This window comes from Osmerus mordax, chromosome 3, assembly GCF_038355195.1.
Source record: "Osmerus mordax isolate fOsmMor3 chromosome 3, fOsmMor3.pri, whole genome shotgun sequence".
Classification (NCBI taxonomy): domain Eukaryota; kingdom Metazoa; phylum Chordata; class Actinopteri; order Osmeriformes; family Osmeridae; genus Osmerus; species Osmerus mordax.
In genome coordinates this window covers 19,962,250-19,990,056 of record NC_090052.1, presented here as the reverse complement: position 1 = coordinate 19,990,056, position 27,807 = coordinate 19,962,250, and the positions used below count along the sequence as shown (strand labels likewise).

General features: G+C 51.0%; 1 protein-coding gene across 2 annotated transcripts; it reads left to right on the top strand.

The window, feature by feature from the left end:
* The first annotated feature begins 1,048 nt into the window (after positions 1-1,048).
* plekhh3 (pleckstrin homology, MyTH4 and FERM domain containing H3) lies at positions 1,049-27,807 on the top strand. 2 transcript variants are annotated; one of them, XM_067233714.1, is made up of 13 exons: positions 1,049-1,655; positions 7,229-7,284; positions 14,191-14,285; positions 17,216-17,398; positions 18,730-18,887; positions 21,497-21,620; positions 21,729-22,026; positions 23,690-23,897; positions 24,097-24,224; positions 24,788-24,908; positions 25,429-25,917; positions 26,026-26,217; positions 27,541-27,807. In XM_067233714.1, the coding sequence occupies exons 1-13, from the start codon at positions 1,518-1,520 to the stop codon at positions 27,703-27,705; spliced, it is 2,355 nt and encodes a 784-aa protein (XP_067089815.1). In that variant the 5' UTR covers positions 1,049-1,517; the 3' UTR covers positions 27,706-27,807. The 2 variants fall into 2 exon arrangements, with proteins under 2 accessions (XP_067089815.1, XP_067089814.1); XM_067233713.1 differs by having other exon boundaries at positions 24,097-24,233.

Below are 27,807 nucleotides of genomic sequence, written 5' to 3'. Positions count from 1 at the left end.
GAGCTGTAGACACTGAGAGTTTATCTTCCGGAGCTTGCAGGCCTATACGGTTGAGTATGTGTGAAATTATGAGTGTGCGTGAGTGTGTGACAGGCCCTACTGTAAGCCCAAGCATGCGTTTGTGTACAGATTGTGTGCTGCTTATTCTAGTAGAGACTTTTAACATCAGACGAGAAAGGTAGGGAATGAACTAAGGCAAACACATGAAGCTCAGAAAGGAATGGGTTAACAATACTGGCTGACTGTGAATGCGTGGGGGTAGTTTGTACAGAGCATAGCAGGGGAAATGAAGGCATATTAAGGAGAAATGAGCGCGAGTGCCGAGGGGTCCAGAGAGATATCACGTGTCTGGATTTAGCACCATCTCCCCTGTCCCCTACCCCCGCACCTTTACAGAGTGTTCAGCAAAGGGGAAGAGGGGAAGGTGGGGGAGGAGAAGAGCATGTGCACGTGGGGGTGAGGGAAAAGAAGTTTATGTGTTAGTGAGAACTGAGTACAGACAGAATGACAGTGCAAGAAATAACCTGCATATATGCTTGGTGGTTCAGGGTTATATAGGAAAGAGGTGTTTGTCAGCAAAGAAATACGGTCATTTAATACTTCTGTGAGTGTGTTAGTGTGACAGATAATTTACTGATAATTCGATATTGCTTTCCACTCACCGTTTCGGTTTTCAACCACAACAGTGTAAGGTCTGAAACAAAGTAACACATGATTTGCTTGTACTCATATGGCAAGACAGTTTATAACACCTCTAAACGATTTTTCTTTACGATATGTGATTTAAATGTGCTCTTCGGTTTATCGAGCATTCACTGCAACGACGGGATAAAGTACCGTGTTCTTGGTTGCTTTGTAAATATTCATAATCGAACAAATAATTTTCTATTCTGTCAGCGAATGGGGCGTTTAGCCTTGCGTGACGTTCTTGGGCGTGTGCGCTTTCAGCCGGTTAGATCTCGCATTTGACATGAGGGGGCGGCGTGCCCCGCCCATTCAACACAGTCTGCACGCTTGACGCTTTTGTTACAACTGTAGTAGTCAGTTGAATTCGCCTGTGGATATAGCCTACTTCGATATGCGAAAAGAGCGACTTCTAGACTAACTTGAACAAGAATATCTACAGTCTTTCTTATTTCATATTTGCAATTTACTCTGCTTTTGGGATCATGTGCCAGCGTATCTTACCAAGAGAAAGTTTTTCTTGGGCTACCTAGTGTGCACAACTGCGCTTGCCAGGTGTCGGGAACAGGAGTCATCATTTGGACCTGAAGTTCTGGATACTTGCACGAACTTTTGGATAGATTGTGATTCAAAGGGTAGTTTGCTATTGGCTCCGAGTGAGCTCCATCCCTCTCCTGTCTGGAAGCCTATGGAGAGGAGAGCGTCCTGCATGGTCTTATCCTCACGCGACTTCGGGTTTGAGTCGTTTTACCATCTTACCCCCTGTGCCAGACAGTGTGAATGTTGACTTCACAACCAGGATAATAGAAAACGACCAACTTTCCCCAATTTGAATGCCTTTGCAAGGGTTTTGCTGGTTTTTGTGCTGCAGGCAGGGCTTTAACTTGCTCGGACGGGACTATGGGGAGAAAGAAGAGGAAGAATCTTTTGAATTGCGCAACAAAGACGACTTGACTTCCACCAATGGACGGGTAATAAGCTATTTAACTTCCCAATTTCTTTAAGATATCATGATTTGCAGAAAACATAATTTTTGTCCATGTCGAAGCAATATTTAATAGAGTTGTTGATGATTCATTATTGCATAATATTTTTTATTTGTGTCATGGGCGGCATGGGTATCATTCCCACCAGACACTTTCCCATATGTCTATGCAAAGTATAACCGTAGAATGAGTTCCATGATAAAACTAGTGATGTTCATGGAGAAAACATAGTCAGTAGGAGTAAGGCCTGAGCCTTAATAAGAGGTTGAGTCAGGTTAACTATATTTTGAAGTCACACTGTCTTGCTGACTTAGCAATTTCCTCTTCTCCATCTGTCGATCTTGAATGTGTCAGGTCACTCGTATTATTACAGAAATGCAGCGAATAAAGATCAAAGAGGTGTTTGAGGCCATTTAGGTATTTACCTATTGTAGGACAGCCTGCTCTAAGTCAGGGAAACGTTTAGCAATCCCACGGTATGATGCAAGCCCAGTGTTGTATTGAATAGAATCGATCCTGTGTGTTTGGCCATCGTCCACTCAATCGCAAACAAGACTGTACTGGCCTTGTCTTCTCTGTAACGTTAGTCATCTGATCAGGCACAGAGGGTTCAGCATTGTCCACACACTTCTGAAGGGGTCATTGTTGTTGTGATTTGAGGTAACCTCTTTGTAGGACCCAATGTACGTGTACTCAATGTGAAATTAACCTTACACTTATCAAAGTAGTCCTCTTAGCACAAATGTACAGAGCCCATAACTGGGTGGTAATTTTATATTATGACAACTCAGTTTTTCCACTGTATGTCAGTTAGAATTGGGTATTTAGGGCATTATTTTTGACAAGTAACCTTAGCCACAAAATTAAGATAACCTAATCTAAAACGCCTTCAGATTACACTGACATTAGATTAGAGGACCATGGTAGGCTCTGTCACACACAAGATCATAACTACATAAAAACAATACATAGTAAGCCTTTTTTATATAGAATACGCCTAACCCTTCTTTTTTTGGGAGTGGAATTGTACCAGGTACATTTCACTAAACGTCTTGTATAGGGACAGGCAAGTCAGGGCCTACATGCATACTAGACTGGCGGTAGGAGGAACATCTGGTGTTCAGGGCGATCCTGGGATGTGTCGGTGAACAGTGAAGTTGTTATTGTTGGCAAACACCCTAGTCTTCATCATTAGAGCATCTGTGTGGCAGTGGTGGCTAAACCCTTCCTCCCTCCTCCCCAGCCAAGCCCTCTATCTTAGGGAGTCAGGTGGCTGAGCGGTGAGGGAATCGGGCTAGTAATCAGAAGGTTGCCAGTTCGATCCTCGGCTGTGCAAAATGATGTTGTGTCCTTGGGCAAGGCACTTCACCCTACTTGCCTTGGGGAGAATGTCCCTGTACTTACTGTAAGTCGCTCTGGATAAGAGCGTTTGCTAAATGACTAAATGTAAATGTAAATCAATATAAGATTTTAATAGAATGCCTTAGCGGAGAAGGCTGGAATAAGCCACACAGCAACAGCTCCAGAAGCTGTCATCTGACCTCTGCATCTTACCTCGGCTCATTTTTCTCTTTTACCTTCCACTAATTGTCCTTTTTCAAGTATAAGTGCCTTCTTATGTTTTACTGTGTGCTAATTCCTCCATTGTAAAAGTGGCCTACTTCCCCCAGAAGACTGATGTAATAGACTTGTAATTGAATAATTGAGTTATTGACATGCCAAAGGTCATCGTGTGGTCACACCTTCCTTTAAAGACCCACTGTGTCTGCCTCTCCTAACGACGGCACGGGATGCCTGTTCCTGAGGATATTGATTATTGATTTCCTGCCTGCCACGAATCGTGTTTTCCTCCTGAACCGTGCAATTGATGTGTGCTGGATATCCTACTCCAGTCAATACTCCCATGCTGATCCCAATAATTTTAGGCTTTAGCTGACCCAGAATAAGCTGACAGCCTGGCAGCATTAGGGAATGCTGTTTTCCTCGCCCTCTGGGATTGACACTACAGTGTGTAGGGCTAGCTGTCCACTGTCAGTTGTGGTTTGGGGTCGGATTCTGAGATTAGGGAAGAGGGGGTTAGGGTTCTCGGGTGAGTCCTAGGGAATGCCCCGCAGGGAACTTCCACTGTTTACCCAGAGTCCTCTATTACGTCCACTGTTTGACAAGCCACACTCTCAGACAGGAGGTCAGGGCTCCTAGACCTCCTGTGTGTGTGTGTTTTGGACCGTCTTTCCTGAAACGTCCATTAAGTGTGCCCTACTCTTGCCAGGTATGACCGCAGTAACCCTCAAGCTTGGTGGAGTCTCCCCCCCAGACAAGGCCCGTCTAAAATCCTCACCACGATCTCCAACGTCGCTTTCCTTCCCCCTGCCAGAGAGGAGCTGTGATGCGTAGCGGTTGTAATAACCGAAGCCCTTGGTTAGACACTGTGCCCAGCCTGAGCCGTCTCTGAGGTCGGAACCATGAGTCAGTTCTGACGCTTGTACAGGCTTGGCTGTGGAAGCGCAGGCTGCCAGAGCTAGTTCAGAACCTTTCCCCGCATGTTTACCATCCTGATTCAAAGAAACGTCTCACCAACAGCTGCCCAAACAGCCAGGCTGAGCTGAATGCCTCCAGTGTTAGGACAGTGGGGCACAAATTTTGGGAGAGGACATCAGTCATTCTCTCTTTTCCATGTTTCCAGTGAAACTGCCTGTTGCAATTGTCAACTTGCGCTTGCAATCGGGCAAAGCGCCCGCCCCAAAGCTGCCAGTGTAGAGTGCCGCAACGCATCCTGTTACCGGGAACACACAGACACAGTCTTGGCATGTAGAAAGGGTGTCCCATTAGCTGGCAACTCCTCCTGCACCTTCAGAGATGTCACGGTTCCCTGGTTTATATTTGGTTTCCGTTGCCTCCCCGCCTCCTAGGCCCGCACATCTGATGTTCATGCCAGAATTGGCAGAGCCCTAGCGTTTCCTGCCGGTTACTCAGCCTCCCAGGAGAGCAGAGCGGAGGGGGGCGGAAGTGAGCCGTGGTGCTAACACATCCCGGCCTCTCTCTCCTTGTCGCCCAGTTCCAGTCTGGGTGATTCATTCCGTGCCTGTCTAGCGGGAACATAGATGTGCCACGACTCTGAACTGCACGTTATTCTTATTCCTTCACCCCCCGTTCTCTTTACGTCTCAACATTGGGAGGACATAGTGTAAAGAGTTTTTTTTTGCTTTACAGGACAAGCTAGCTTGACAAGACTCTGATGTCATCTCCTGTTGATGTAGTCAGATTTGACTTTGAGAAGACTAGGCTGTAGGCTCCAAATGTTCATAGTTGGTGTAGCCAAATGCTCTGTTCTTTTCCCCCAGACATTACAGCCTGTTCTAGTCCTGTATGTCTATTGGGGTGGGGTCAGTCTGTGGAACGATGACTTGCAGAGGCAGAACCACACTGCCTGGACTCAATTCACAAATCGCTTTATGACATCATTTGGCCATTCCTGCCAGACAAGTAACATTCACAGTATAACTCTCCCTTGGTTAAACATTAGCCATATCTCCTTATCCACACCTATTTTAACCTCTCCGGTGGCCTCTATGTCTGCATTTAAACACCCAGAAAAGTCCTAGGTCCTATACTGTAAATGTATAGTTAAAGTTAAGGCTTACAGGGTTTTCTTTTTCTTATATTTAAACATTGATAAATGCATGCTGCCTCTGTGCTCAGCCGGTCCTATACTTAGCCAGCCTAGTAGTAAAGTGTGGTGTAGGAACTGACTGAGGGGCCCAGTTCTGACCTGGATAGTGTTTCAGTTGGACCAGAACCCCAGGCTGAGCTGTGCAGGGTAGGGTCAGCCGCAGGGCCCCTTGGCTCAAGGCTGTGGTTCCCAGAAGCAACAACACAGGCCACAGAGGAACCCGGCCCAGGTCCAAGTGGAACACAGGCCAGGTCTGATGTCTGATGAGGTTTTCCAAGGTCAGGTCAGGGATCCTGGGGGCCCCCCTCCGCACGCTGTAAAAGGAAACCTCCTCTCTCCATCTTCTGCTGTACAGGGACGTCCCGTAATGAAAAGTTCAGTGTTCCCACTGAGGGGGGGGGGGGGGGGGGGGGGGGGGGCTGTGTAGTAGTCTGTTGACGCACCCACCCCCGTATCCTTAAGGAGTGTCTGAGAGACTGGGAGTAGTGTTACTCGGCACATTAATTCAATTGAAATGATCCAGACAGACAGAAACTGTTTCTCAGACACTGATTAGTCCGTGTTTAAATGGTGAATCTCCATTTCAAGTCAATTCTAGTACATGGACAAACTTAATCCGTATCTGTGGAACTGGCCCTTGTACGTTTTGATCCATGCCAAGCTGTTCCTTTCTCACACAACCGTTTGATTTCTGTGTACAGTTACACAACCATGTCTCACACGCTGCACGCCAGGCAGACAAAAAAAGTTGAATGTAAAATGTTCAGACAGCTCTCCAAGAAGAAGAAGAATATGTATGTAATATATGTACAAAGCCTAACCGGCCCCTCCAGGAGGAATACCTCTACTCTAATCATCCCTCCTGTAAAACAGGTCCAAGATTTAAGGCCTAGTCTGTGTGCAGCACTTCTGTCATTCTTTGTTTTCTCTGTTTGAGGCCTACTGCAAACTCTCCGACTACGGGGTCAGCAGCTGTGGTCATAATGTCACAGCTTGAAAGAGACACAGCTGCTGGTGTTTGCAATGACAATTTTCGTGTTAATAATAATAATAATACTCAACCAAATTGTGATACAACACTCCCCAAATATGTTTTGCGTATGAGCTTTAACAGCACAAACAAAGCACACTACAGTATCCCATTGGTGTATCAGTTAGGAAAGAGCAGGGCTATTTTTATATCCTTTTCGCTGAAATTAGGCTGCTGGATGTGAAGAAAGGGGTTTTGGGGTTAGCTAGGAGCGGCATGGTGTGTGTGTGTGAGCTCGGGGGGGGGGGTGAGGAAAGGGGGGCCACAAAAGAATCCTCTGTTCCTGTTAAATGAGCCTGTTTTGCATGCGATATTTCTCCCCGCTAACCCACCCTTGCAAGTGACAGGCAGGCAGGAGCAGAGGTACCATGACTGCCAGCCTCTGCTGCTGCTCTCCGAACTGTGGGAGGGCGCTGAGGGCACACCTTTGTGTCACGCACCCTTCTCGCCCACTCTGGGGATGTGTTGGAGATGATTCTACTAATGTAGGCTAGTTGTCGTCTTCTGCCATGGTCCACAGTGTTTCCCCTAGGGTTACAGCTTGTAGACCAATGGTTGCCAGACCATGTAGAGACAGAAATGACATGCCGTCGTGGAAATAAGAGAAATAACAGAAGGTCATTTAGTTTGTTTAATAAAAGAGCATGCTATAGACCTGTTTTAAAGGAAAGGTAACCTTTAAATGACTTATTTTGTGATATGGCGCTATATAAAAAAATAAAATAAAATTGAACAAAATTAACTTGACCTTCCAGGGGAGGACGGGGGGTGCCGTTGGGGAGGCGGGGCGCCCCCCTAATAGAATGGTAGGGGAAACACTGGTCCAGTCACTTAAATGGTGTTTCTTTGTGTCGACAGGGCCCTCACGAGGTGATTCACGCTCAGCCCGCGCGCACAAGCAATGGCACAAATGGGTGAGTACAAAAAAGAAATAGCTTTTAGGAAGTATGTGTTCCATGTTTTAAATCTGAAGTTCCCCCGAACTCTGTACCCGAGGCAGGCAATACCACAAGTTCAGATCCACCCCATCTTTCACTTCCTGATCCACATCACAGTAGTCTCATGGGTCTTTCTCACCACAAGACTCTGACCACATGCAGAAACGCACGTTTCACAGGCACACACCCATACACACTGCCAGTGTTTCCTGATTCTCAGGACGTGTGTCATCAAGGAGACACGGTGATTCTCTCCCTGCAGGAAGATAAGACACACACACTGCCTCACAGCCAGACGGAGGTCCATTAGCCACAGTTGTCCAGTAGTGGATGTGTGTGCGTGGGCGTTGGGATTTGATAGTGGACCTCGGGCTGGGGTCTCAGTTCCTAGCACAAAGCACATCCTTATCAGAATGTGTTTTATTTGCCATGTAAGTTCACACAAACAAGGAATTTACTGTGGCAGGAAGGTGCATACAATAAACATATACGGATCTGAAAAAAAAGTAGAATTTACAAAAGTCTAACTAATACTAAAGAACTAAATAATATGTAAGATATAACATCTAATATAAATATAAAAATAGGGTAACATGACAAGATATATCTCGTGCCCCCTCCCTCCCATAATCACAATCTCAACTCATTCCAAGCACAGACCTACGGGAAGGAAACATCTGGATTTATACAAGGAAACAAGTGAATGCCAGTGACGACTGCCTGACAAGAGCATGGTCCAAACAGGTGAAAGGAGTAGAGGCAGGGGGTGGAGAGGCTCCATGAAGCCTGCCGGCATAAAGGATGTACAGTCTGCTGAGAAGGAAGGACGTTGGACTGGGTGACTCAGTTTTAATTGAGGGAACACACCCTTGAGGCCATTATCCTAGGTGTGTGTGGGTGTCTGTGTCAGTCATTAGCAATCACCTCCACAGAAAGCAGAGGAACAGCCTTGGGGCTGTCGCGTGTGATTTATGGCTGGTTTTGTAGGGGATGTGTTAGGAGAATTAGGGAGTTACATATAAGAGAGTTAGATATAATAGAGATAAGAGATGCTACAGTAACCTACCAAAGATGTAGACTGACCTTTCCTATTGAAGGGCTCTGTCAAGGATTATGGAATGGTTTTGTACTGGCGTGTTTTTCTCTAAAACAAATGAATGAATTAACAAATTCACTACTGGGTTAAACCAGGTTTCCCAGAGCTATGTCTGCCTGCCACTCACATGCTGCTGTCTGAAGTCGCACCTTCCTGGTGTGAAAGTGATCATCCAACTCCCAGACAAGAGCCTCTTGCATGCACTTGTATCTTCCTTAGAGGCCAACCCCCCCCCCCCCCCCCCCCCCCCCCATCCCCTCTCCATCTCTCCACCCTCCTGGCCCCAACCCCATTTTCCTGTTTGAGTTAAGCTCTTGTCAGGAGTCACTGATTGTCTGCTATTCATTTACAAGCTTGGCAGGCAGCAGCCAGAGAGGTGAATGGCAGACGGCACGGCCCACAGGACAGGCAGACTACAGCGGATCCAGCCAGGACTTCCTCTTCTGTCTCTAAGGGTTCTTTTTGTAGTTCTCTCCGTTTTCTGCTTCTTCCTTGACAAACGTGACTTCCTGTTTGTCAAGAATATGGTGGGGGATTCACGACCACAAAAGACGTAAGGGTGTGTGCGTGCGCGTGCGTTGGTCTTTGTGTGCGTGTGTTTGTGATGAGTGTCCATCTGTTTATTTACTGCCAAGGCGCCTTGTATCAGCATTCTGTACTTATGACATTCCCCAAGTTAATAGTTGAACTGCAAGTGTCAAGATAATAAGATACTTGTATAGTAGCATTGCCTAATAGATAGGCCATTCTGCTCCTAACATTAATCTCCAGCTTATGCAGTCCCACACTCTCAAATTCCCCAAAAATGTGTACTTCCTGTCCTCTCTCTCCCCAGTGCCCCACTGAATACAAGGTTTTGCTCTCCCCTCTCTGCTTAGTTCAGAATTCCTTGGCAGTGGTCTTGAGTAAACAGCGTATTTTTAGCTGGGAGGTCATATAGGCCCACTCTTAATCACCACATTCCCATTTTCCCACCAGCCCGGTCTGCAGAGGCCCAGTGTGAGGCAGAGGCCCAGTTTGAGGCAGAGGCCCAGTGTGAGGCAAAGGCCCAGTGTGAGTCAGTGGGCCTCTGCCTCACAGAGGGCCTTTTGCTCTGTCAGGCAGAGGCCCAGTGTGAGGCAGAGGCCCAGTGTGAGGCAGAGGCCCAGTGTGAGTCAGTGGGCCTCTGCCTCACAGTGGGCCTTTTGCTCTGTAAGGCAGAGGCCCAGTGTGAGTCAGAGGCCCAGTGTGAGTCAGAGGCCCAGTGTGAGGCAGAGGCCCAGTGTGAGGCAGAGGCCCAGTGTGAGGCAGAGGCCCAGTGTGAGGCAGGTTGTCGGGACAGGAGAGTTGCACTTAAGTGAAAGACGTGCTCCTGCAGATGGATGGATCACATGGCGTCTGCAGTTAATGCATCCCTCATGTCTCAAGTCTCCCCAGAGACTCGTGTCTGTCCTACAAGCCTGTGTTGTGACAATTGCTCATGTGTTTGTTCAGATGTGTTATAAAGCTTGGGTATCTTGCCTTGCTGTAATTTTTGTATATGAGCCATGCAGAAAGCTGGGAGTCAGAGACCTCTTTTTGAGCTTTGTGTGATGCATTTTACAGACCGGCTTTTGACCCTCCAGATCACAAATCTCAACTCCCCGTGTCATTTCCTGTGCTGGTCAAAGAGAACTCTGGCTGTGAGGGGGAGGGAAGGAGGACCTGGCAACGCTGTCGATCCGTCATGAGGACACACTTTATACGCTGGAGTGTTTTTTCTTCACCGTTCAGTTTGAAGCACGGTCGTCCAAGCCCGAGAGCAAGGGCACCGACTGGTTTTCAGATTTTAATTAACGTCTCAGTACTTTTGACCCCGGACGGAAATCGATTGATCACACTGTAGGCCATACTGGCATCTGTCTGTCTGCGTCGTGCCTTTCTGTCTGTCCTGTGTCTGTCCTATCCTTAATGTCTGTCCTGTGTCTGTCCTATCCTTAATGTCTGTCCTGTGTGTCTGTCCTGTTGACTCAGTCTGTCTGCGTATTGTCTGTCTGTCAATAGCAGGTCAGTCTGTCAACATGGAGTATATGAATATACAGTGTTTGCCGGGCATAAATGTCATTTGTTAGATTGTCAGCCTTTTGTTTCCTTCCTGGTAGAGAGCTTATTACATTTCACATAATGTAATGTGACATAGTACACCACAGACTGTGTGGTGAAGGTGACAATCATCAGGGTGATATCATTCATCTAGGAGTTTTTATTGGTTCCTTTTTCTCTTCTGCTAAGTGAACATACACACACACACACACTATACAAGCTGTGGCCTGCAAGATGAACAAATCGACACACAAACAGAGATAAAGATATGTATTTTGAGATTCTGTATCAAGGTTATTTAAAATCTCCCACAGTCCTCATTTCCCCCATCACTGCCCTTACTTCAGTTTCTGGCCCAGCCCTTGCCTCTCGCTTTTTACCTCTCTCTCGTGTCATTTTTCCTCTATTTTTCTTTGTTAGGTTACCGTTTATGTGGAGCAAACAGATGGTTCTGTTTAGCAAGCTTGTGTTACACTGTGGTGAGACCGACTTAGAGAGGGAGAGAGAGCAAGAGATTGAAAGAGAGAGATTTAGGCAGAAGGAGACTAGTGACATCTGGGCTACAGAAGTTTTCCATGTGTTCTCTTTCACTTCCGTAAACAAAGCATCTCGAGGGTGTTTTCCCTCCATTGTCAGCCTTTGCTCCTAGAACTACACTTCGTATGAGACCAGCTTCTCGAAACATCGAAAACATGTGCCCCATGCCATGACCACAGTTTCAGGTTTCCTAAAACGTACGCAGTTTAATATCCAAAGAGACTGGATCTCGAAAAGGAAAAGGTGTTCGGGGTCTTGCCTGTTGCAGGGTCGGGGGGCAGCACTCGCTCTATACCCCCGGCTGTCTAATCCCCGTGTCAAATTGTTTCCTGCTCTCCACAGGAAGTCGGCACGCAAGGCCCCTCCGTCACGGCCTCTGCCGGGGCTTCTGGGAATGCGGGGGCAGGGGGATGGGGGGGCGCTGCTGGACAGCTGTGGAGACTCCAGAGCCTCATATGTCAGTGTGCCAACATGTGCCCCCAGCTGCAGGACAGAACCACCCCCCCCCCCCCCCCCCCCCGACCCCATGGGTTTCAAACAACAAGGTTCCAGACTAAGATCTCAAGCCCTTCTTAAGCGCCGAGGTTTACATGTTAAAACCTCCCGATTCGTGTAGGTACAGATCGGACGGGAAGAGCTAGACGTTGTCTGCTAGACTCTCGCCCTCCTGGAAATGTCTCTCCCAACGTTCTCCTGCTCATTGTGAGTGCCTCCCGGCCCGCGGGACATTTTGAACAGCGTTGGGACGGCTTCTTCAGTACAGCTTCGTCGACCGTCTTTTTCACACAGAGCATCCGAAACCCCCACAGACTGTCGCCCTGTAGCCAGCCCCAGTGGTTTCCATCGTGGTTTTGTCTGGGACGGAACTTTGATGTGGCGCAGCCTGCGCCTGTGTCTACAGTCGTTCACAATAGCAGATTGTGTGGTGGACACTAGACAGGGCCCAGGGACCCAGATGGCTCCACTGATTCTGCTTGGGGCCCATTGAGTCTGAAGGTCAGGGTTGTTTGGACAGAAAAGGGTCAATAGGAGGGCTGGGGACCGCAGTTACGGCCCTCCCTCCATTTTGTTTGGCCCCTCTCCCCTTTCGACCGTCGCTTTGAGCCTTCCTGCCTCTCTATGGTACTTCTGTAGCCTCTGTTCCTGCCTGTGCTAGCTGATGGTTTGGCTGCCGGCCATCATGTTTTTGAGTGCCTAATATGACAAGGCACAAAGCCTTACAGAACATTGTTCCGTGGGATTGTTGCTGTCCATACACAGTTCGGGATTTTTTTAAAACAATTTTTAAGGAAGTTGACTCATTTTAATTCCTAGGAGATGTCTGCTTCAGATCTTGTATGCTAGGCCCAGCCTCACACAGTGCTGCTTTAATTTAGGACAGGGCCAAAACAAACTTAGTTACTGGTTTGTATTGCTCTTGACAGTTTGGATGTTTGCCTCTTATAGACAATGGGACTGAATGATCCTAGGCTTTGACAGAAAGTCCCTCAACATGCCAGGTCTTACTATTCCCTCGCAGTGGTCTGCCTTTCTATAGATCACACCCCCCCCCCCCCAGCCCTGACTGTGGTTGGGAGGATGGCTCGATATAGGCTATGGCTGTCTGCATGGAGCACTGTTTCTGCTACAGGGGTTATTAACAGGCCCCCAAAAAGAGACGCAAGCACATTTCTTGGTGTATTTTGATGCCTTTTAAGAGGGATGCGTAGCTGCATGGGGGTCAGGGGTCAGTGGAGCGCAGGCGGTGCTGGGGGAATGCTGCTGTGGCTCTAGGGCGTAGCGAGAGACCGGTGAACCCGACCGGAGATCCAGTTTCTGACCCTCTCTTTCTCACTCCAGCTCTCTGATGACGCTGTGTACACTCATGCACACAGACTTCCAAACACGCTCACTCACACACACACACGGACAAACACACAACCACAGCCCGGTATAGAGTTTCCTTGTGTGTCTGGGCTTTAGCTTAAATTAGAGACTGATGCAAATCCACAGGGATCTGCTACCGTCGAGCTACTTTGCACGCACACACACTTACATAAACATGCATTCGCACTCATGCAGGTGTTGGCAAACTGACATATGGTTCAGCTAACTGAACTGCAGAAAAGAAAAGAGTATGCTGAGCTGCGTCACGCAATCCTGAAGAAGAATCACTGTTTAAATTGAGACTCACTGATTGATCCCGCCTTCCGTAAAGAGGAGCTATTCTGGACTATCTGATCAATACTAGCATTAATCAAGCCATAGAGTGGGTAACTTGAGGCGGAACAGTACTATGATGGGTACAAGTACTTTCCTGACCACTGGTGCTGTTTTACAGCAGGGCAACGGAAGGGTTTGTCAACCATACCTTGCATGCTTGTTAGCCTGGAAAGCAGAGAAAATAAACTAGTAATTAGATAAATACATGAGCAGAGATAAACTTTATAAACAATGTAATGGGGTGGAAATGGGCCCTGGCCTGAGATAACAAGTCATCCAAATCATTGCCTGACCAGATGTCTGCAGGCCTCTTGTTCACAAGGATTGCATGTCGTGGCTGTCTTTACCGTGGCGCTTCAGAAAGAGAGGAGGAAAGGAGATGAAAAAAGAGGAAGTGAGCAAGAGATGCTATCAAGTGTAATTTGCAGAAGTTGCTTTTGTTTGTTTTTTTATGTTCTGACATTGTGACCTGGTGAACTCAGTATTTCCCTGACTGGTGTGAGCTGGCTGTCTGTGACTCGGCGTCTCTCTGTCACGTTTATTTTCAGTCGCACGCTCAGCCCGCCGGCCAAACCGATAAAAAAGAGATGAGCTGTCCACAGTGGCGCGGTATGTGACGGTGTGCAGCTGGGGTGGGAGGGGGAGAGGGGGGGAGGGGGAGAGAGAGGGGGGGAGAGAGAGGGGGAGAGAGAGGGGGGGAGAGAGGGAGAAGCATGAGGAGGAGAGATATTCCCAGCACTTCAGTCTGTCTGTCTCTCTCCCCTCCCTCACCAAGGGTAACACGGGGACTCGTTTGCCTGATGTCACTCAAGAGGGTCTCTCAAACCTGTCTCAGAGCCAATGGGGTGTCACAAGGGGGCTAGAGGGTGGCTGGGAAGGGGGTATATTGTGGTGAGGAGAAGCTGGGTTATTTACATTCTCTACTCTGTCCCCCTCTCTCTCTCTCTCTCTCTCCCTCTCTCCCGCTGTCTCTCTCACACACACAGGCACAGTGTGTCAGAGCTTCCCGAAGAGATGAAGAGTCTGATTATAGAGAAGAGTAAGATGGGCTTGGATGAAGACCCAGAGCTGCTGGTTAAAGGTGGGTTTCAACTCTCTTTATCTCGTTTTTCATCATCCTTCCCTCTCTGACTCTGGGCGTCTGCCTGTAATGTTCAATGAGAGTGCACGACAACAGTGTCTGTCTTTGCCTGTTTGGATGAAGTGTGTGTTTGATGAAGTTTATAAGGAATCGTGCGACTTCATAACACTGTACTGCACCAAGTACTCCCTAGACCAACTCCTTATCTCCCAGCTCCTCGTTGCATGTAATAATGTCAATCAGCATTATTCTGAGTCTATTGCTTCTGAGGAATGATCTCATAGGTTATTCCTGTGCTATTTTCCTGCTACTGAAACAGTGCAGTAAAATGCCAGCCCTTGGATAAGTTACGTCCTGTTTGGGGATGGCGGCAGCCTGATCGGCTAATTCTGACAGCAGTTACCATGCACCCCTGGCTAGCGTGACGGAGAGGCTGGGGGCAGGGGGGGGGGCTTAGAGGGGGGTTATGGGGCACATTCCTTCCCAAACGGAGGACAGCTACTTCCCCTGGGCCCCTTGGGTTGGAGGGAGGAGGTGGTGACAATGGCGACTGGGCAGTTGTTGCTCACTCTGCATATCCCCCCCCCGCCCCCTCTCCAACCCCCCGCCCCCTGTCCAACCCCCCGCCCCCTCTCCAACCCCCCGCCCCCTCTCCACCCCCCCGCCCCCTCTCCAACCCCCCAGCCCGACCTTATCCACCACAACAAGGCCCTACCACTACTTGTGGTGTGCAGGGAGATGTTTTGAAAAGCCCCTCCATGAAGGATGTCCCCTGTGTGGTATGGGTTACTGTGAGACGTCCGGGGCTGACAGGGCCTCACCGCTCTGCCTGTCTGCCATGGAGTCAAATGGCTGAGCGGTGAGGGAGTCGGGCTAGTAATCTGAAGGTTGCCAGTTTGATTCCCGGTCATGCCAACTGACGTTGTGTCCTTGGGCAAGGCACTTCACCCTACTTGCCTCTGGGGAATGTCCCTGTACTTACTGTAAGTCGCTCTGGATAAGAGCGTCTGCTAAATGACTAAATGTAAATGTAAATGTCTAACACACCACCAGCACGGCAGAGAATTACACACATCAATGTTGACATTCATTCACTGCTGATTCGCCTTATTTTAACATGCTCAAGTAAATTGTTGGTGCCTGTGTAGTTTCTGTTAAATCCAGCCAAACTGGGTCTGAAGATGAATCACCCTTTAAATATTAAGACCTGATCAGAACCGTTGGAGATGGAGAGACTGCGGGAGAGACTGAGGGAGAGACTGAGGGAGAGACTGAGGGAGAGACTGAGGGAGAGACTTAAAGAGAGAGACTGAGAGAGAGAGAGTGAGAGAGAGACTGAGAGAGGTACCTACAGAACCCTCAGTGTTCGTTCTCCTCTGTGTTTGAGGGGGCAGGGCTTTGTGGGTCAGAGGTCAGAAACAAATGAAGGGCGAACCTTGGCCCCCAGGGGAGACATTAGCCGGCCAGAGAGATGGGATCCAGATGGACGTCCATGGGGGCGGAGGGGAGGGGGGGGCGGGCGGGCGGGGGGGGGGGGAGGAGGGGGGGCGGGAGGGGGAGTCCCTGCCTCCCCTGACTCGACTTTTGTTCCCCCCCTCCAACCCTCTAATGAGCCTGTGTCTTCAACTCACTGTTTGAAGCTCCTGAAAAGAACGGCCGCAGGATTTCCTGTGTAGGGGACGGTGTCAGGAGCTCTCTAACCCCCCCCCCTCCCCCCCTTAACTTAAAATCGAAACCATTTCCGTTTTCATGTTCCTTTTGATGTGGTGACACTGTATCTATCCCCCCCCCCCCCATGTGATCCAATGTGGAAGCCTCAATCGGGTGGTGTTTCTCGTGGGTTTAAGGCCGCCGCTAATATACCAGAGGCTGGCTGGGAGAGGAAACGTGTCATGAGACTGTCGACCTCCACGCTGCCCACATATGAAGCCCGCCAGCTTCTAATTCGGGGGAACGGAGGGAGTGGGCGTCGTGCATGTGAAGTTGCCTGGGAAGAACAGGAATGAGGAGGGAGGGGCGGGGGAGGTTGAATGCAAGGGGAAAGACTGAGAGAGCGGCCGAGGGGAAAACGAGGCCGAGCCGACAGGTGGCATGCAGCTTGCCAACCACAGAGGAAGCCGTGACGCGGTCTTGGCGTCAGAGCCTTTCTCAGAAGGTAACGAGCTCAATGTACTTTGCGTTAGCAGTCCCAGCACGCGCGTTCGCTTTCAAGTACCAGCGTGCACACACACACACACACACACCTGCCTCTCTGCATGTTTCCCTATCGCCCAGCTTGTGAAGAAGGCCCCAAATAACTTGATTTATGCTTTGTGAGGTTCAACGTTAGTATGGGGGGGGGGGAACATGGGCACACACAGTTGGCGATTGTGTAATCTGGTGTTTGGGGACAGTAGAAGCTGTTCTGCAGCTGAGGTGTGCAGGGACTGTAGGGACCCTGAACAGGTATCGCTCGGCTTCCCGCCCAGATACTCCTGAGCTCGTGGTCTCACTCTGACCCGAGTGTGACTGTTCAGCTCTCTCACTGCCGTCCTGCTACACCAGCGACCGTCTTCTGGGTTGGATCCTTCTCTCCCTTTCACTCTCCCTTCCTCCCTGTCCAGCCTTTCCAACAGCTGTAATTACCCCTTGATGTCTGCCATTAGCTGGCTGTATTTTAAACCTGCATCTCGCACTGTTGCATATTTCCCCCTCCTGGTGATTATGTTGAGCCCAACCTAATCACCCCTCACGTTCACCCCAACACGGCACAGTCTCTCAGACTGGCACAGTGACAAACCTGGGGTTGTATCGCTTCTGTTCTTACGATGTGGTAGTACTTCCCTGCTTCAGCGTAACACTGTCTGAGTGTTACATAAATGTACCAATCTTGTACCAAGTCATTGTGTGCATATCACTACCATGTAACGTGTGTGTGTGTGTGTGTGTAGGCTGGCTGTTCAGAGAAGTGCATGGTGGCTGGATCAAGCAGAGGCGCTACTGGTTCGTGCTGAGCCAGGACTCGCTAGACTACTACAGCAGCGCAGAGAAAGGAGCCCGCAGACTGGGCACCCTGGTACTGACAAACCTCTGCTCTGTCATCTGGCCCGACAAAAAGACCTACAAGGAAACTGGTGAGTGGCACACACACACACACACACACACACACACACACACACACACACACACTCACTCACTCACTCACTCACTCACTCACTCACACACTCCTCAGAGCCATTGTCATTGTTTAGACAAAACAAAGAAACCCACAATAGAACCGCTACATCAGGGATAATCTATACACTGTTCAATTAGGACATTTTCAAAACATTTCCAGCCTTGGGACCGTGTGTGTTTTTAGATGTAAAACGAGACTCTGTGGTGTCTTTTCACTTCCCGAGAGCACGGCGCTCCGTCTGACTTTGGGAAATCCCAGTTCTGCCTGCAGAATGTGAGCTCGTCTGAAACCCTCTGTTCTGAGTAATCAGCATGACCGTCTGGATTCCCCGGGAAAACAGAAATAGAGACAGGAGCAATGAGAGATGAGGGAAAATGGTTGTGTGGTAGGAGAAGCCACGACCTGTGGACCTACAGTCGAAGTTTCTGATTGACTCATATAGTCCCTTCGTTTTCGTAAAAAAAAAAGGGATTTTTCCCCCGCTGACTTCAGCCAACCACTTAATGAGGAAACACCCAAACAGCTCTTGATAGGTAAATCTGCTCAAGGGTTTTCCTGGGGAAAAGTTTCGTGTCCTCAAAGGTGGCTTTGTCGTGGCTTTCGATATGTTCGTGCCACTGCAGGCTGGAATGAAACTCGGCCTCTTCCCCTTTCTCTTCAGTTCTTATGTAAGATTAGTTCCTATTTAGTGGTCACATTCTCAGCCTTTTTCTTTTTGACACTCAGATTTCAGCGGTGAGATAAGCAGTGAATGACGTTAGATGGTTAGCTGTACATTGTATCGTCATGGCATGCCACCAATCATATTCCACATCGCTTCAGCCTTCATCTGACATTTGAACTTGACCAAATAACCTAAACAAAGGCAGCTGGTTATCCAGGAGATATAGAACGGCCTAGCCCCAGCCTCAGGGCAGCAGATACTCCAAGCTCATGCTGACCCTGGCTTTCCTCATTTCCCTTCAGTTTGGTTTACTCATAACTGTTCTCCTAGGAAACACACCTTGGGTATTTACTTTGTGGTGAGGTTTTTGGTTGACTTCTGTCGATGCGTAGAAGGACAAAGGAAGCGTGTTCCACCTGTGTAGTGTCCCAGGTCCACCCTCAGACAGTCTGAAAGTGAATGTGTGGAATAAACCAGTTAGCACTGCTTGAGTTACGACAGACTTCGATTACAGTCTGCAATGTGTTGACTTTTTGGTGTTAAAAAAAGCCTTCATTATTTTGCCTTGCGGAGAGTTCTCCATGAAAGCCATTGACAAGCCTGTGTGTGTGTGTGTGTCTCAGGGTACTGGAGCATCACCGTGTATGGGCGGAAGCACTGCTACCGACTCTACACCAAGCACTTCAACGAAGCCGTGCACTGGGCCTGTGCTGTTCAGAAGGTCATCGACACCAAAGCTCCCGTGGAAACCCCCACCCAGCTCCTGATCCGAGACATAGAGGTGAGACACGCACACACACACACACACACACACACACACACACACACACACACACACACACACACACACACACACACACACACACACACTGAGCCACAGCCAAACCACCTGTGACAAACTGTCACCAAACACAGCCAGCAGCAGCAACAACACCGATAATCCCTCCACTCTGTAGCCATAGCAACGACACAGGCACACAGGACTCCCGAGTCCAAAGTTTCCTCCAGCTAACAGCCCTGCCCTCTGCGATCGACCTCTTCTCCTTTCATCAGGCTGTGAGGGGGGCCATCCTCACCATACATCCAGACATCTGGGCTCAACTGCAAGGCCTGTCCTGGCCTGTTTAAATGACTAGACTTCAGATGATGTAGAGGGCCTCCCCTTTCAAGGCAGACTAGAAACACGTCTCACAAACCAACACGGCATTTTCAGAGCTATGTCTGAAGGATGAACACATTCTTCGCCATCATGTAAAGGGGGAACTTAAAAAAAAATCACTACTTTTATCTCCATTTAGGAATCCAGAAGATTAATGCACAAGTGTTTTATTTGTTTAAGTGTGTGAGTGTGTGTGTGTCCAAGGTTGTGGCTCACTGCATCACTTAATCTGTTAAGACTGATAGTGTAGTCACCCTGCATCTTTAGAAGTGTTTATAGTAGGTGTGTGTGTGTGTGTGAGAGAGATAGCGAGCTTTCACGTACCCACACACACTGCAGCACCCTCATGTTGGGTTGCAGGAAGTGCTTTCTGGGGCCGACACATGTCTCAAGAGAGGCCCATTTGTCAAGCGGGGTTTCGCTGGCAAGCGTAGCGTCTCACGAGCGGAGGGCGGACGGCCTTGCGGCGCTCTGGGGAGCGGGTCATCACGGGACAGGAGAGGAGAGGGCGAAGAGGCGGAGCCAGCGCCAGATAAACACTCCACCGCTCGGCCTCCTGGGCTGCTAATCTGGTGGCGACGGTCCGCTATGTCGCGTGCGAAAGTCTAATCTGGTACCCAGTTTAATCTGTCTGCCTCCGTCTGGGCCAAGAGGGGCCAAGAGGAGCGAGACCAGAGGAGCCCTTCCTCTCGCTCGCACGTTGCGTCACACATACGCACACACTTCCCCTCTCTCCCTCCCTCATACGCACGCCGATGAAGGAAGTGTGTTAGTGACTTCAGTTCAGTCGAGTTCCGGGGCTGGGAAGGATAAGCAATCTGCAGATTGTCCTGAAACGTTTCTGACAATAAACGAGGACACAATGATAACGCCAGGCGTTGGTCTCCAATCCTGTCTCTCTCAGCTCCGAAGGCCAGAGGACCGTCTTTTATAAGGGCACAAGAATGTAAACACAGATAGTGACAGTCAGGCAGTAATGGTCTTGCAACAGTCACGGAGAAAGGCGATTTACCTCTGCCAGCCCTGACCACTCAGAGCAGAAAGAGATCCTGTGCACTTCACACAAAGGCCAGCCGGCGCCCATGTAGAACAAGAACAGCGTAGGAAAGCGACAGGGATCCAGTAAATGAACAGACGAGCTCTTTGTGTGAGACAGAGTCTTATCTTTCAGCCACCAACGTGTGTCCCCGCCACAGACACAGGGAAGAAGGGGCCAGGGCCAGGCCGGGCTGCAGGGCCGGGCTGCAGGGCTGCAGGGCCGGGCTGCAGGGCTGCAGGGCCGGGCTGCAGGGCCGGGCTGCAGGGCCGGGCTGCAGGGCCGGGCTGCAGGGCCAGCCTTGGACCTTCAGGCTACATGATAGAATGAGGATCCAGGAATTGGGTAATTCCCGGATCTGTAAATGAAAAGTTAATTCCACCTTCCTGTGTCCACTGACCCTGAAAGTATACAAGGCCTATTACTAAGTGTAAACCTGCCACGTTTGTGTGTGTGTGTGTGTATATGCATGTCTCTATGTACGTAAGTATGTATGTGTTGCTGCATGCACAGATGTGTAACAGACTTGACGTCGGGCTCCACAGTGCGTGCCTGCAAAACATCTCACTCTCCCAGTTCAAACAGACAAGCAGATCTGTCATCAGTATGCCCAAAACACTTCAGTGGAATGTTTCAACTTTGCCCCACAAAGGAGGGATCGAGGGGGTGTGTGGGGGCGGGGGGGCTGTGTGTGTGTGTGTGTGTGGGGGGGGGGGTTGGCAGTAGGTTATCCTTTAGCCAGAGACACAGAACAGGGTCAACGTTACTAATGGTCAACAGGTGCAGAAAGCATGTAGTGGAAGCTGTCTGTACTCCTGTCGATGAGAAGAGCATGTGTGGAGAGATGCCGCCCCGAAAGCAGTACAGCGAAGCGCACACATGCACATAAACACCAACACAGATGCACACACACAAAATGTGGCAGGCATGCCGGTGCGGTTGGCCCGGGTTCATCGGTTGACCTTCTCAGGCTTTGAAAAGATACCCGTAGCTGTTCTCCGGTCAAACTGACCCCAGTCACCCCTTCTGCCAACACACACACACACACACACACAAACAGACGCATGCCCACAAGCACAGTCAACTCTTTGACCCTCGCACACCGTGCCTCGGGGTCGACTGGAGATCGATCATCCGAAAGGACAGGTTAGCTCACGTCCCCCCCTGACTCCCCTGCCTGCCTGTGTGTCCCCAGGAAAACAAGTTTAACCCCGAGGTGGTGGAGAACATCTACCAGCACAACCCCATCTTGAAGTACACCCAGAGCCCCCTGTACGCCCCCCTGCTGCCCTTCTCCTTCGGCAGCCTGGAGCACACCTGTAAGTACCACTCGCGCACACACAATGGCAAAAGACACTTTTGAACGCGGCACGCCCGAAGCTAGCCCGTTAGCTCTAACGCTAACCTCAACCCTCTCGATCCCACAGACCACAGTGGGAAGGGCTACGCCTCGGTGCGCGAGGAGGCCGTCAAGCTCTTCAACTGCCTGCAGCAGCTGGAGTCGGCCAGGGAGCCCGTCCCCATCATCCAGGGCGTGCTGCAGACCTGCCTGGACCTGCGGCCGCTGCGCGACGAGGTCTACTGCCAGCTGGTGAAGCAGACCAGCGGCACGCCCGCCCCGCAGACGCTCGCGCACCTGCGCTACTGGCAGCTCCTCACCTGCATGAGCTGCACCTTCCTGCCCGGCCCCGCCGTGCTCAAGTACCTGCGCTTCCACCTCAAGAGGTGAGAGAGCGGCCCGCAGCCGGATACAGCAGGGGGGTGCGCGCGTGTTGCGGTCGGGGTCCTCGTGGGCTGGTCCTGGAGAGGGAGCCACACGAAGGGAGGGGGGCTATGGGGGAGAATGAGGCACATACGTGGGCCCCGACCGGTGGCCGGGACACCTGGAGGTCCAGACAGGGTCCAGGCGCCAACCCCGCTAACCAGCAGTTACATATAGCAGTGTGATATTCTCTCACATTGTTATTGCATCGCTCTGCACGGATCCAGTGTTTTAGGGCTGGATTTGCGGATCGGAATTAGCCCCTCTGTTAGGCGCGCTAAGCTATGCTATATTAACAGCGCTAATCTTTTTCCCGCAGTTTCTCTGTACGGCAAGTCATAAAGCAAGCCCATACGATGCTATGCATATGTTGGTGCTGGGTATCCGGCCAAAGCTAATGGAACAGTAGTCATATATAGCATACTGAGGCATCCGCCACTCAGAGAGCGATCACGGTATCTTGCCGCTTGTTTGTATGCTGGTCATGGATAGCTCAGGAATACTGTTCATGCAGCAAGGGGCCAGACTAAAAACAAGACGGCGGGCTATGCAGACTGCTATAAGGAGACGGTCTCCTAGTCGCACTCTAACATCTCTGTCGGCTTCAGTCTACAGCTGGACAGTGCGGGGGCTAGGACAGGGGGCTAGGGCAGGGGCAGAGTGCCAAAAAGAGCCCCCTCTCCGTCCCTCACGGTGCCCTGAGACACCCCCAGGGAATGTCCCCAGTCCGGGGGGGGGGGGGGGGAGTGGGGGTGGGGGGGTGGAGCGGGGGCTGGGGGGAACAGACAGAAAGGAATCACACAGGCTCAGTGGAACATTCCTAATTATGTTTGAGAAGGACAAAACCCACCCTGTGGCTCGTAATGAGAGAGGGAGAGACAGGAGGGCGTGCGAGGGCCTCTTTCTCTCTGTCTGACTGGATGTCTGAGTCCCTCTCGTCCAGGCCTCTCTCTTCCCCTCGCTCTCTCCAGTTTGGGTTCTGTTTGTTTTGGGTCCAGCACAGCAGTAGGATTGGTTCCTTCCTCGGTGTTTAGGCCTTGTTTGTGCTGGGCCCAGCTCACGCCTTTCACAGCATTTACATTCTTGTAGGTGTTTGAGACGTTTGGCCCTGTTCTGAGTGTGCTACCCATTGCCTCATTCGTGCACACACACTTTCACGTGCGCACACATACACACACACACACTCCTGGGCTGGCCAGTCCATCGGGAGGAAGTGGTAGGTCACTGTGGTTCACGTGAGCGGAAACACCTTTTCCTGTTCAGAGCGCTGCCAAAGCCAAATATGTTTTCTCTCCCCTTTTCCTCCTCTTTGAAGGATTGAGAGACGCAGAGCCTTTTAAGTCCCTGAAAGCTAAAAGTGAGAACATTTGTCATTCCTCGCCTCATTGACTCCCTAGCATTACCAACCCAACGAAAATAAAGTGTTGAACTGAAAGAATGACATAAAGCCTATTATCACAACACTTTTAAAGTGCTCGGATCACTGTTGACATCGCTGACATACTTAGGTTTACCCTCCTAAGTAAACCACGGTTGGACTTAGTCCGAATGGGCTAATAAGCACGCACGTGTGCACCCACACACATCGGGTTCACCTCCGCCGCCCGCATCTCCTGTGTGTGTCAGGATCCAGAGCCAGAGTCCTGAGTCCGAGATGGACAACTACGCCTCGTTCATCGTGGAGGCCCTGGAGAAGACCCGGTGTCGGGAGCGCGTGCCGTCCTGGGAGGAGATCCAGGTGCTGATGGGGCGTCAGGAGATGCCGTGCGCGGTCCACTACCCCGGGCCTGGCTCCTGCCAGCTCTACATCAGCTCCCACACCACCGCCAGCGAGGTGAGCAGCCCTCCGCGCTCCCCCCCCCCCCCCTCCCCCGCGCGCCCATGTTGACATGGCGTTCCCTCAGCGGATGCCTTGATCCGGAGCGACGTACGGGTGTACTGCAGACAGATTCTGTGAACAGCCACGGGTTGTAGGGCACTTTGTGTACCTCCATCTGTGTGTCTAAGTAGCCGTGTGTGTGTGTGTGCTGCAGGTGGTGCGGAGGATGCAGGAGAAGTTAGGCCTGCAGGAGAGCAGCAACACGTTTTCCTTGTTTGAGCAGAACTCCCTCTGGGAGCGGCCCATAGCGGGAAGCACCATCATCGCCGACATCCTGACCAGGTTTGAAAAGTAAATATCCCTCTTTACTCGCAACACCGACCACATCCGAGACATAACGCCACCCCCCGACATACATATTTATTTGTTGACGTCATTGAAAGGAATCCACGCTCATACGTATAATTTTGTGGTCCGACCTCCTAGCTTAAAATAATCAAAGGCCTTGATAAGAGGTGCCCTTGTCAACCTCGTTAGTCAAACGCGGGCCACGCTGGGTAAATGGAGCACTGTCACCCTGTCTGTCTGCAGACACTGCAGCCGTTCAAGGTGAATGCTGATGTCATTTGCTTGCTTAGGGCCACGTCACTCAGCCAGATAAGGTCCTTCTCTGGAATGAAAGACATCAGTGTTGTTCTGAGAGGTGTGTGCGTGTTTGCCCGCCGCGGCCTGAGCGAGGGCGTAAACATGGTCGGTTGTTGTTAGTCACATCCGTCGACACTTCCAACTCCTGTCATGGCGGTCTAGAGACGTCCAAATGGCCGGTGGGGGGAGTTTTCTTACTCTTGTGTTTTAGGTGCGCGAGTCTTTATTCCGTTGTCCCCCCCTGTCTCTCTGCTCCCCAGCCTCTCAGCTAAAGAGCCGGACCAGGAGTCCCAGTGGAAACTCTGCTTCAAGCTCTACTGCCTGCTGGATGCTGACAGCATATCTGAGGACAGCATCGAGTACTTCTTCCTCTTTGAGCAGGTAACACTGCCCCACACACCTCACTAAATCCCCCCCCACCCCTAAAACACACACACACACATGCGCCATGCTTACACGAGTCGTTAGTGGATGTCGCTGTTATGATAATGAGCTATAATGGCGTGGCTTTGGTCAGGGAATCATTTCTCCTATTTCATTGGACTGTTAGCTTTTCCTTAACAGTCCACAACTGTAATAAAACAATACTTTTAAAGCGCGAGTTGGGCCATTGGCTGGGCAGCTGAGAGGACGAGGCGAGCCAGGCTGAGTTCATTAGAACATTCATCCTGAGGACACTTATAAAAATTTTATGGGCCTCAGTAAAACAGGGTGGGGTACAGCTATGATGGATGGGGGGAAGGCAAAACTGACACACTGTTCAATCTTCCCCTCCCTCCCTCCCTCCCTCGCTCTGTCTCCCTCCACCTCTCTGTTCCCCTCCCTCCCTCGCTCTGTCTCTCTCCACCTCTCTGTTTCTCCCCCTCCCTCCCTCCCTGTCTCCCTGTCTCTCCTGTCGCAGTGCCATGAGATGGTGGTGCGGGGTCAACTTCCCGCCTGCGAGGAGGACCTGCAGGCCTTGGCTGCTCTCAGGCTGCAGTCTGTCATCGGGGACTTCAGCACCCTCTCCCCCTGCCCGCCTCTGGACGAACTCTTCCCCGGCGACATGGTGGAGGCCCGGGTGCTCATGTCCCTCTCGGCCCCCCCGGCCCTCCCCCCCGGCCAGCCTCCGGCCCAGGGCTGCCCCCAGGCCCAGCGCTTCCCCGGAGGCCTCCTGGCGGGGGCGCTGTGGAGCCACACGGCCACCACGGCCCACAAGCAGAGGGTGGAGCAGGACCTGCGGCTGCGCAGCCGTCTGAAGGAGGAGGCTGCGGCCGTCATGAGCTCCGTGGTGGAGCGCTGGAAGGGCCTGGCGGGGTACAGCCGCGGGGACAGCATGGCCGCGTACCTCAACATCGCCCGCCAGTGGTCAGGGTTTGGATGCACTCTCTACGAGGTGGATTTCTACATCGTGAGTCCAGCTTCCTTTGTAAAGACCCTCCGTTCCCTGTTCCCTGTTTCCTCCTCTGGTACTAGACGGCAGGACTCATCAGACCCCCTCTGTGCTTTCTGTCTTCAGAGCTCGACCGGAAGCTTCTCTCAGAAGCTGTGGCTGGGCGTGGCCGCTACCTCGGTGTCTCTGTATAAGCAGGGCGAGGCTGAGGCCCTGGAGTCCTTCCCCTACGGTCAGATCTGCTCCTACGGCGTCTCCGACAGCAACACCTTCAAGATCACGGCCGGCGACCGCGACCTACTGTTTGAAACCACCAAGGTAGGCTCCCGCGCGCGCGCTCACGACACAGGCGCTTAGAGCACAGAGCGCGGTTGGAGTGAAGCCCGCCTTTCACTCGAGTTTCTCCACCCATGGGAAGGAAGTGTACAGTATCTCCAGCGTGGTTTGGGTTGGGTTTGTCGTTGGGGCTGCACCAGCGAGCTGTCACGCCGCTGAACGCCCTCGGGTTCTTATCAGCGGGAGCACCTTCTGCGCAGTCACTGAACCTGCTCACCATATCCCGCCCACAGCTCCCTGACCCACTTAAAACGGCAGGCCTGAAGTTTGATCTTGGAAAGGGAGCACACATACTGCCTCCCTCTGCAACCAGCCTTTACCGCTAAAAGCCTCACTTCCTGTTCGTAAATGTCAACTGGGGGTGAGTTTTATTACAGTGGTTGGACTAAAATATTAGCCAAAAACATTTCTCAGAAACCTGGGTATTAAACCAAAAAGCTGTTTCATTTCAGAGAACAAAGTGGGCCCTTCAGCTGGCAGATTTGCTTGCATCTTCCCACGCAGGACAAAGCGCTCTCTGTGTGATCTCTCATGGGGCACAAAAGTGGCTTTTAGTTAGTTATTGGTGCAGCAGAACAGGCAAATTGAAGGGCACCAAAAGAGGGCCCTGATTTTATGAAGTGAAGGGCTCCCATAGCTCTGCCATAACTGTGCAGGATGGGGTGCAGAGTCAGAGCAGGTTTGCAGAGGGGTGATTATGGTCAGACTAGGAGTTAAGGTTGAAGGCAAGGTTAGCAGCTGAATCTAGGTTTACAGCGGAAGTCTGCGACTGGTTGATGGGCTTGGGTTGAGGCTAGCGCCAGGCCCAAGGCATAGCCAGGTCTCACATCCTGGTAGGGGAATTATAACTGCAGGATATATGGTCACAGTGCTTTATTCGGTTACAGGATTGGATTAGCACTGTATGACTACATGGTACAAAAACCATGAACAAATATATCACAGAACACATCGCGAATGAAGACCGTTGGCAGCATTGGCATCAGAAAAGACACGAGCAAGTGTCCACGGTCCTGCTGTGCTCGCTTGAGTGATGAGAGTGTGTTTCTGGGGTATGAGCTGGTGCTTCACAGTGTGCCAAGGCACATCACGCACAAGCGTCCCTGGAGGATTGTGTTCCAGCAGCTGGGTGACATCATCCCTCCCTCCCCTCCCTGCTGTGACGGTGCCAGACACAGACACTGTGAGCGAGCCACTCCTCAGAACACTGTGCCACTAGACTGACCTTCCCATCTCTCTCTCTCTCTCTCTCTCTGTCTCTCTCTCTCTCTCTCTCTGTGTCCCCCCCCCTCCTGTCTGTTCCAGCTGACTGAGATCATGCAGCTGATGAATGCCTATTTCAGTGTCCTCCGTCGCCGGCGGGGGAAGGGCGACGACGTGGGCATCACCGAGGGCACAGAGGTCGCGTTCCGCCACCTCACGGCAACGCCGGCCCCCACGCTGGTGGAGCTGCCCTCACACCCCGTGTAAGGAGCCCCCGAGTCCGCTCCTGTCACCACACACAGCCCCCTGGAAGCCAAGCGCCCCCCCCCCCCTCCTGGCCCCCAGGACCCCGCACCTCCTCCACTGGGA

What these genes read in the sequence shown, in the direction of transcription:
- plekhh3 (XM_067233713.1), top strand. Translation starts at nt 1,518, where the DNA reads ATGCCTTTGCAAGGGTTTTGCTGGTTTTTGTGCTGCAGGCAGGGCTTT. An exon ending in ACAAGCAATGGCACAAATGG is followed by an intron (nt 7,285 to 14,190) that starts GTGAGTACAAAA and finishes TCACACACACAG; the next exon opens with GCACAGTGTGTCAGAGCTTC. An exon ending in CGGCAGCCTGGAGCACACCT is followed by an intron (nt 21,621 to 21,728) that starts GTAAGTACCACT and finishes TCGATCCCACAG; the next exon opens with ACCACAGTGGGAAGGGCTAC.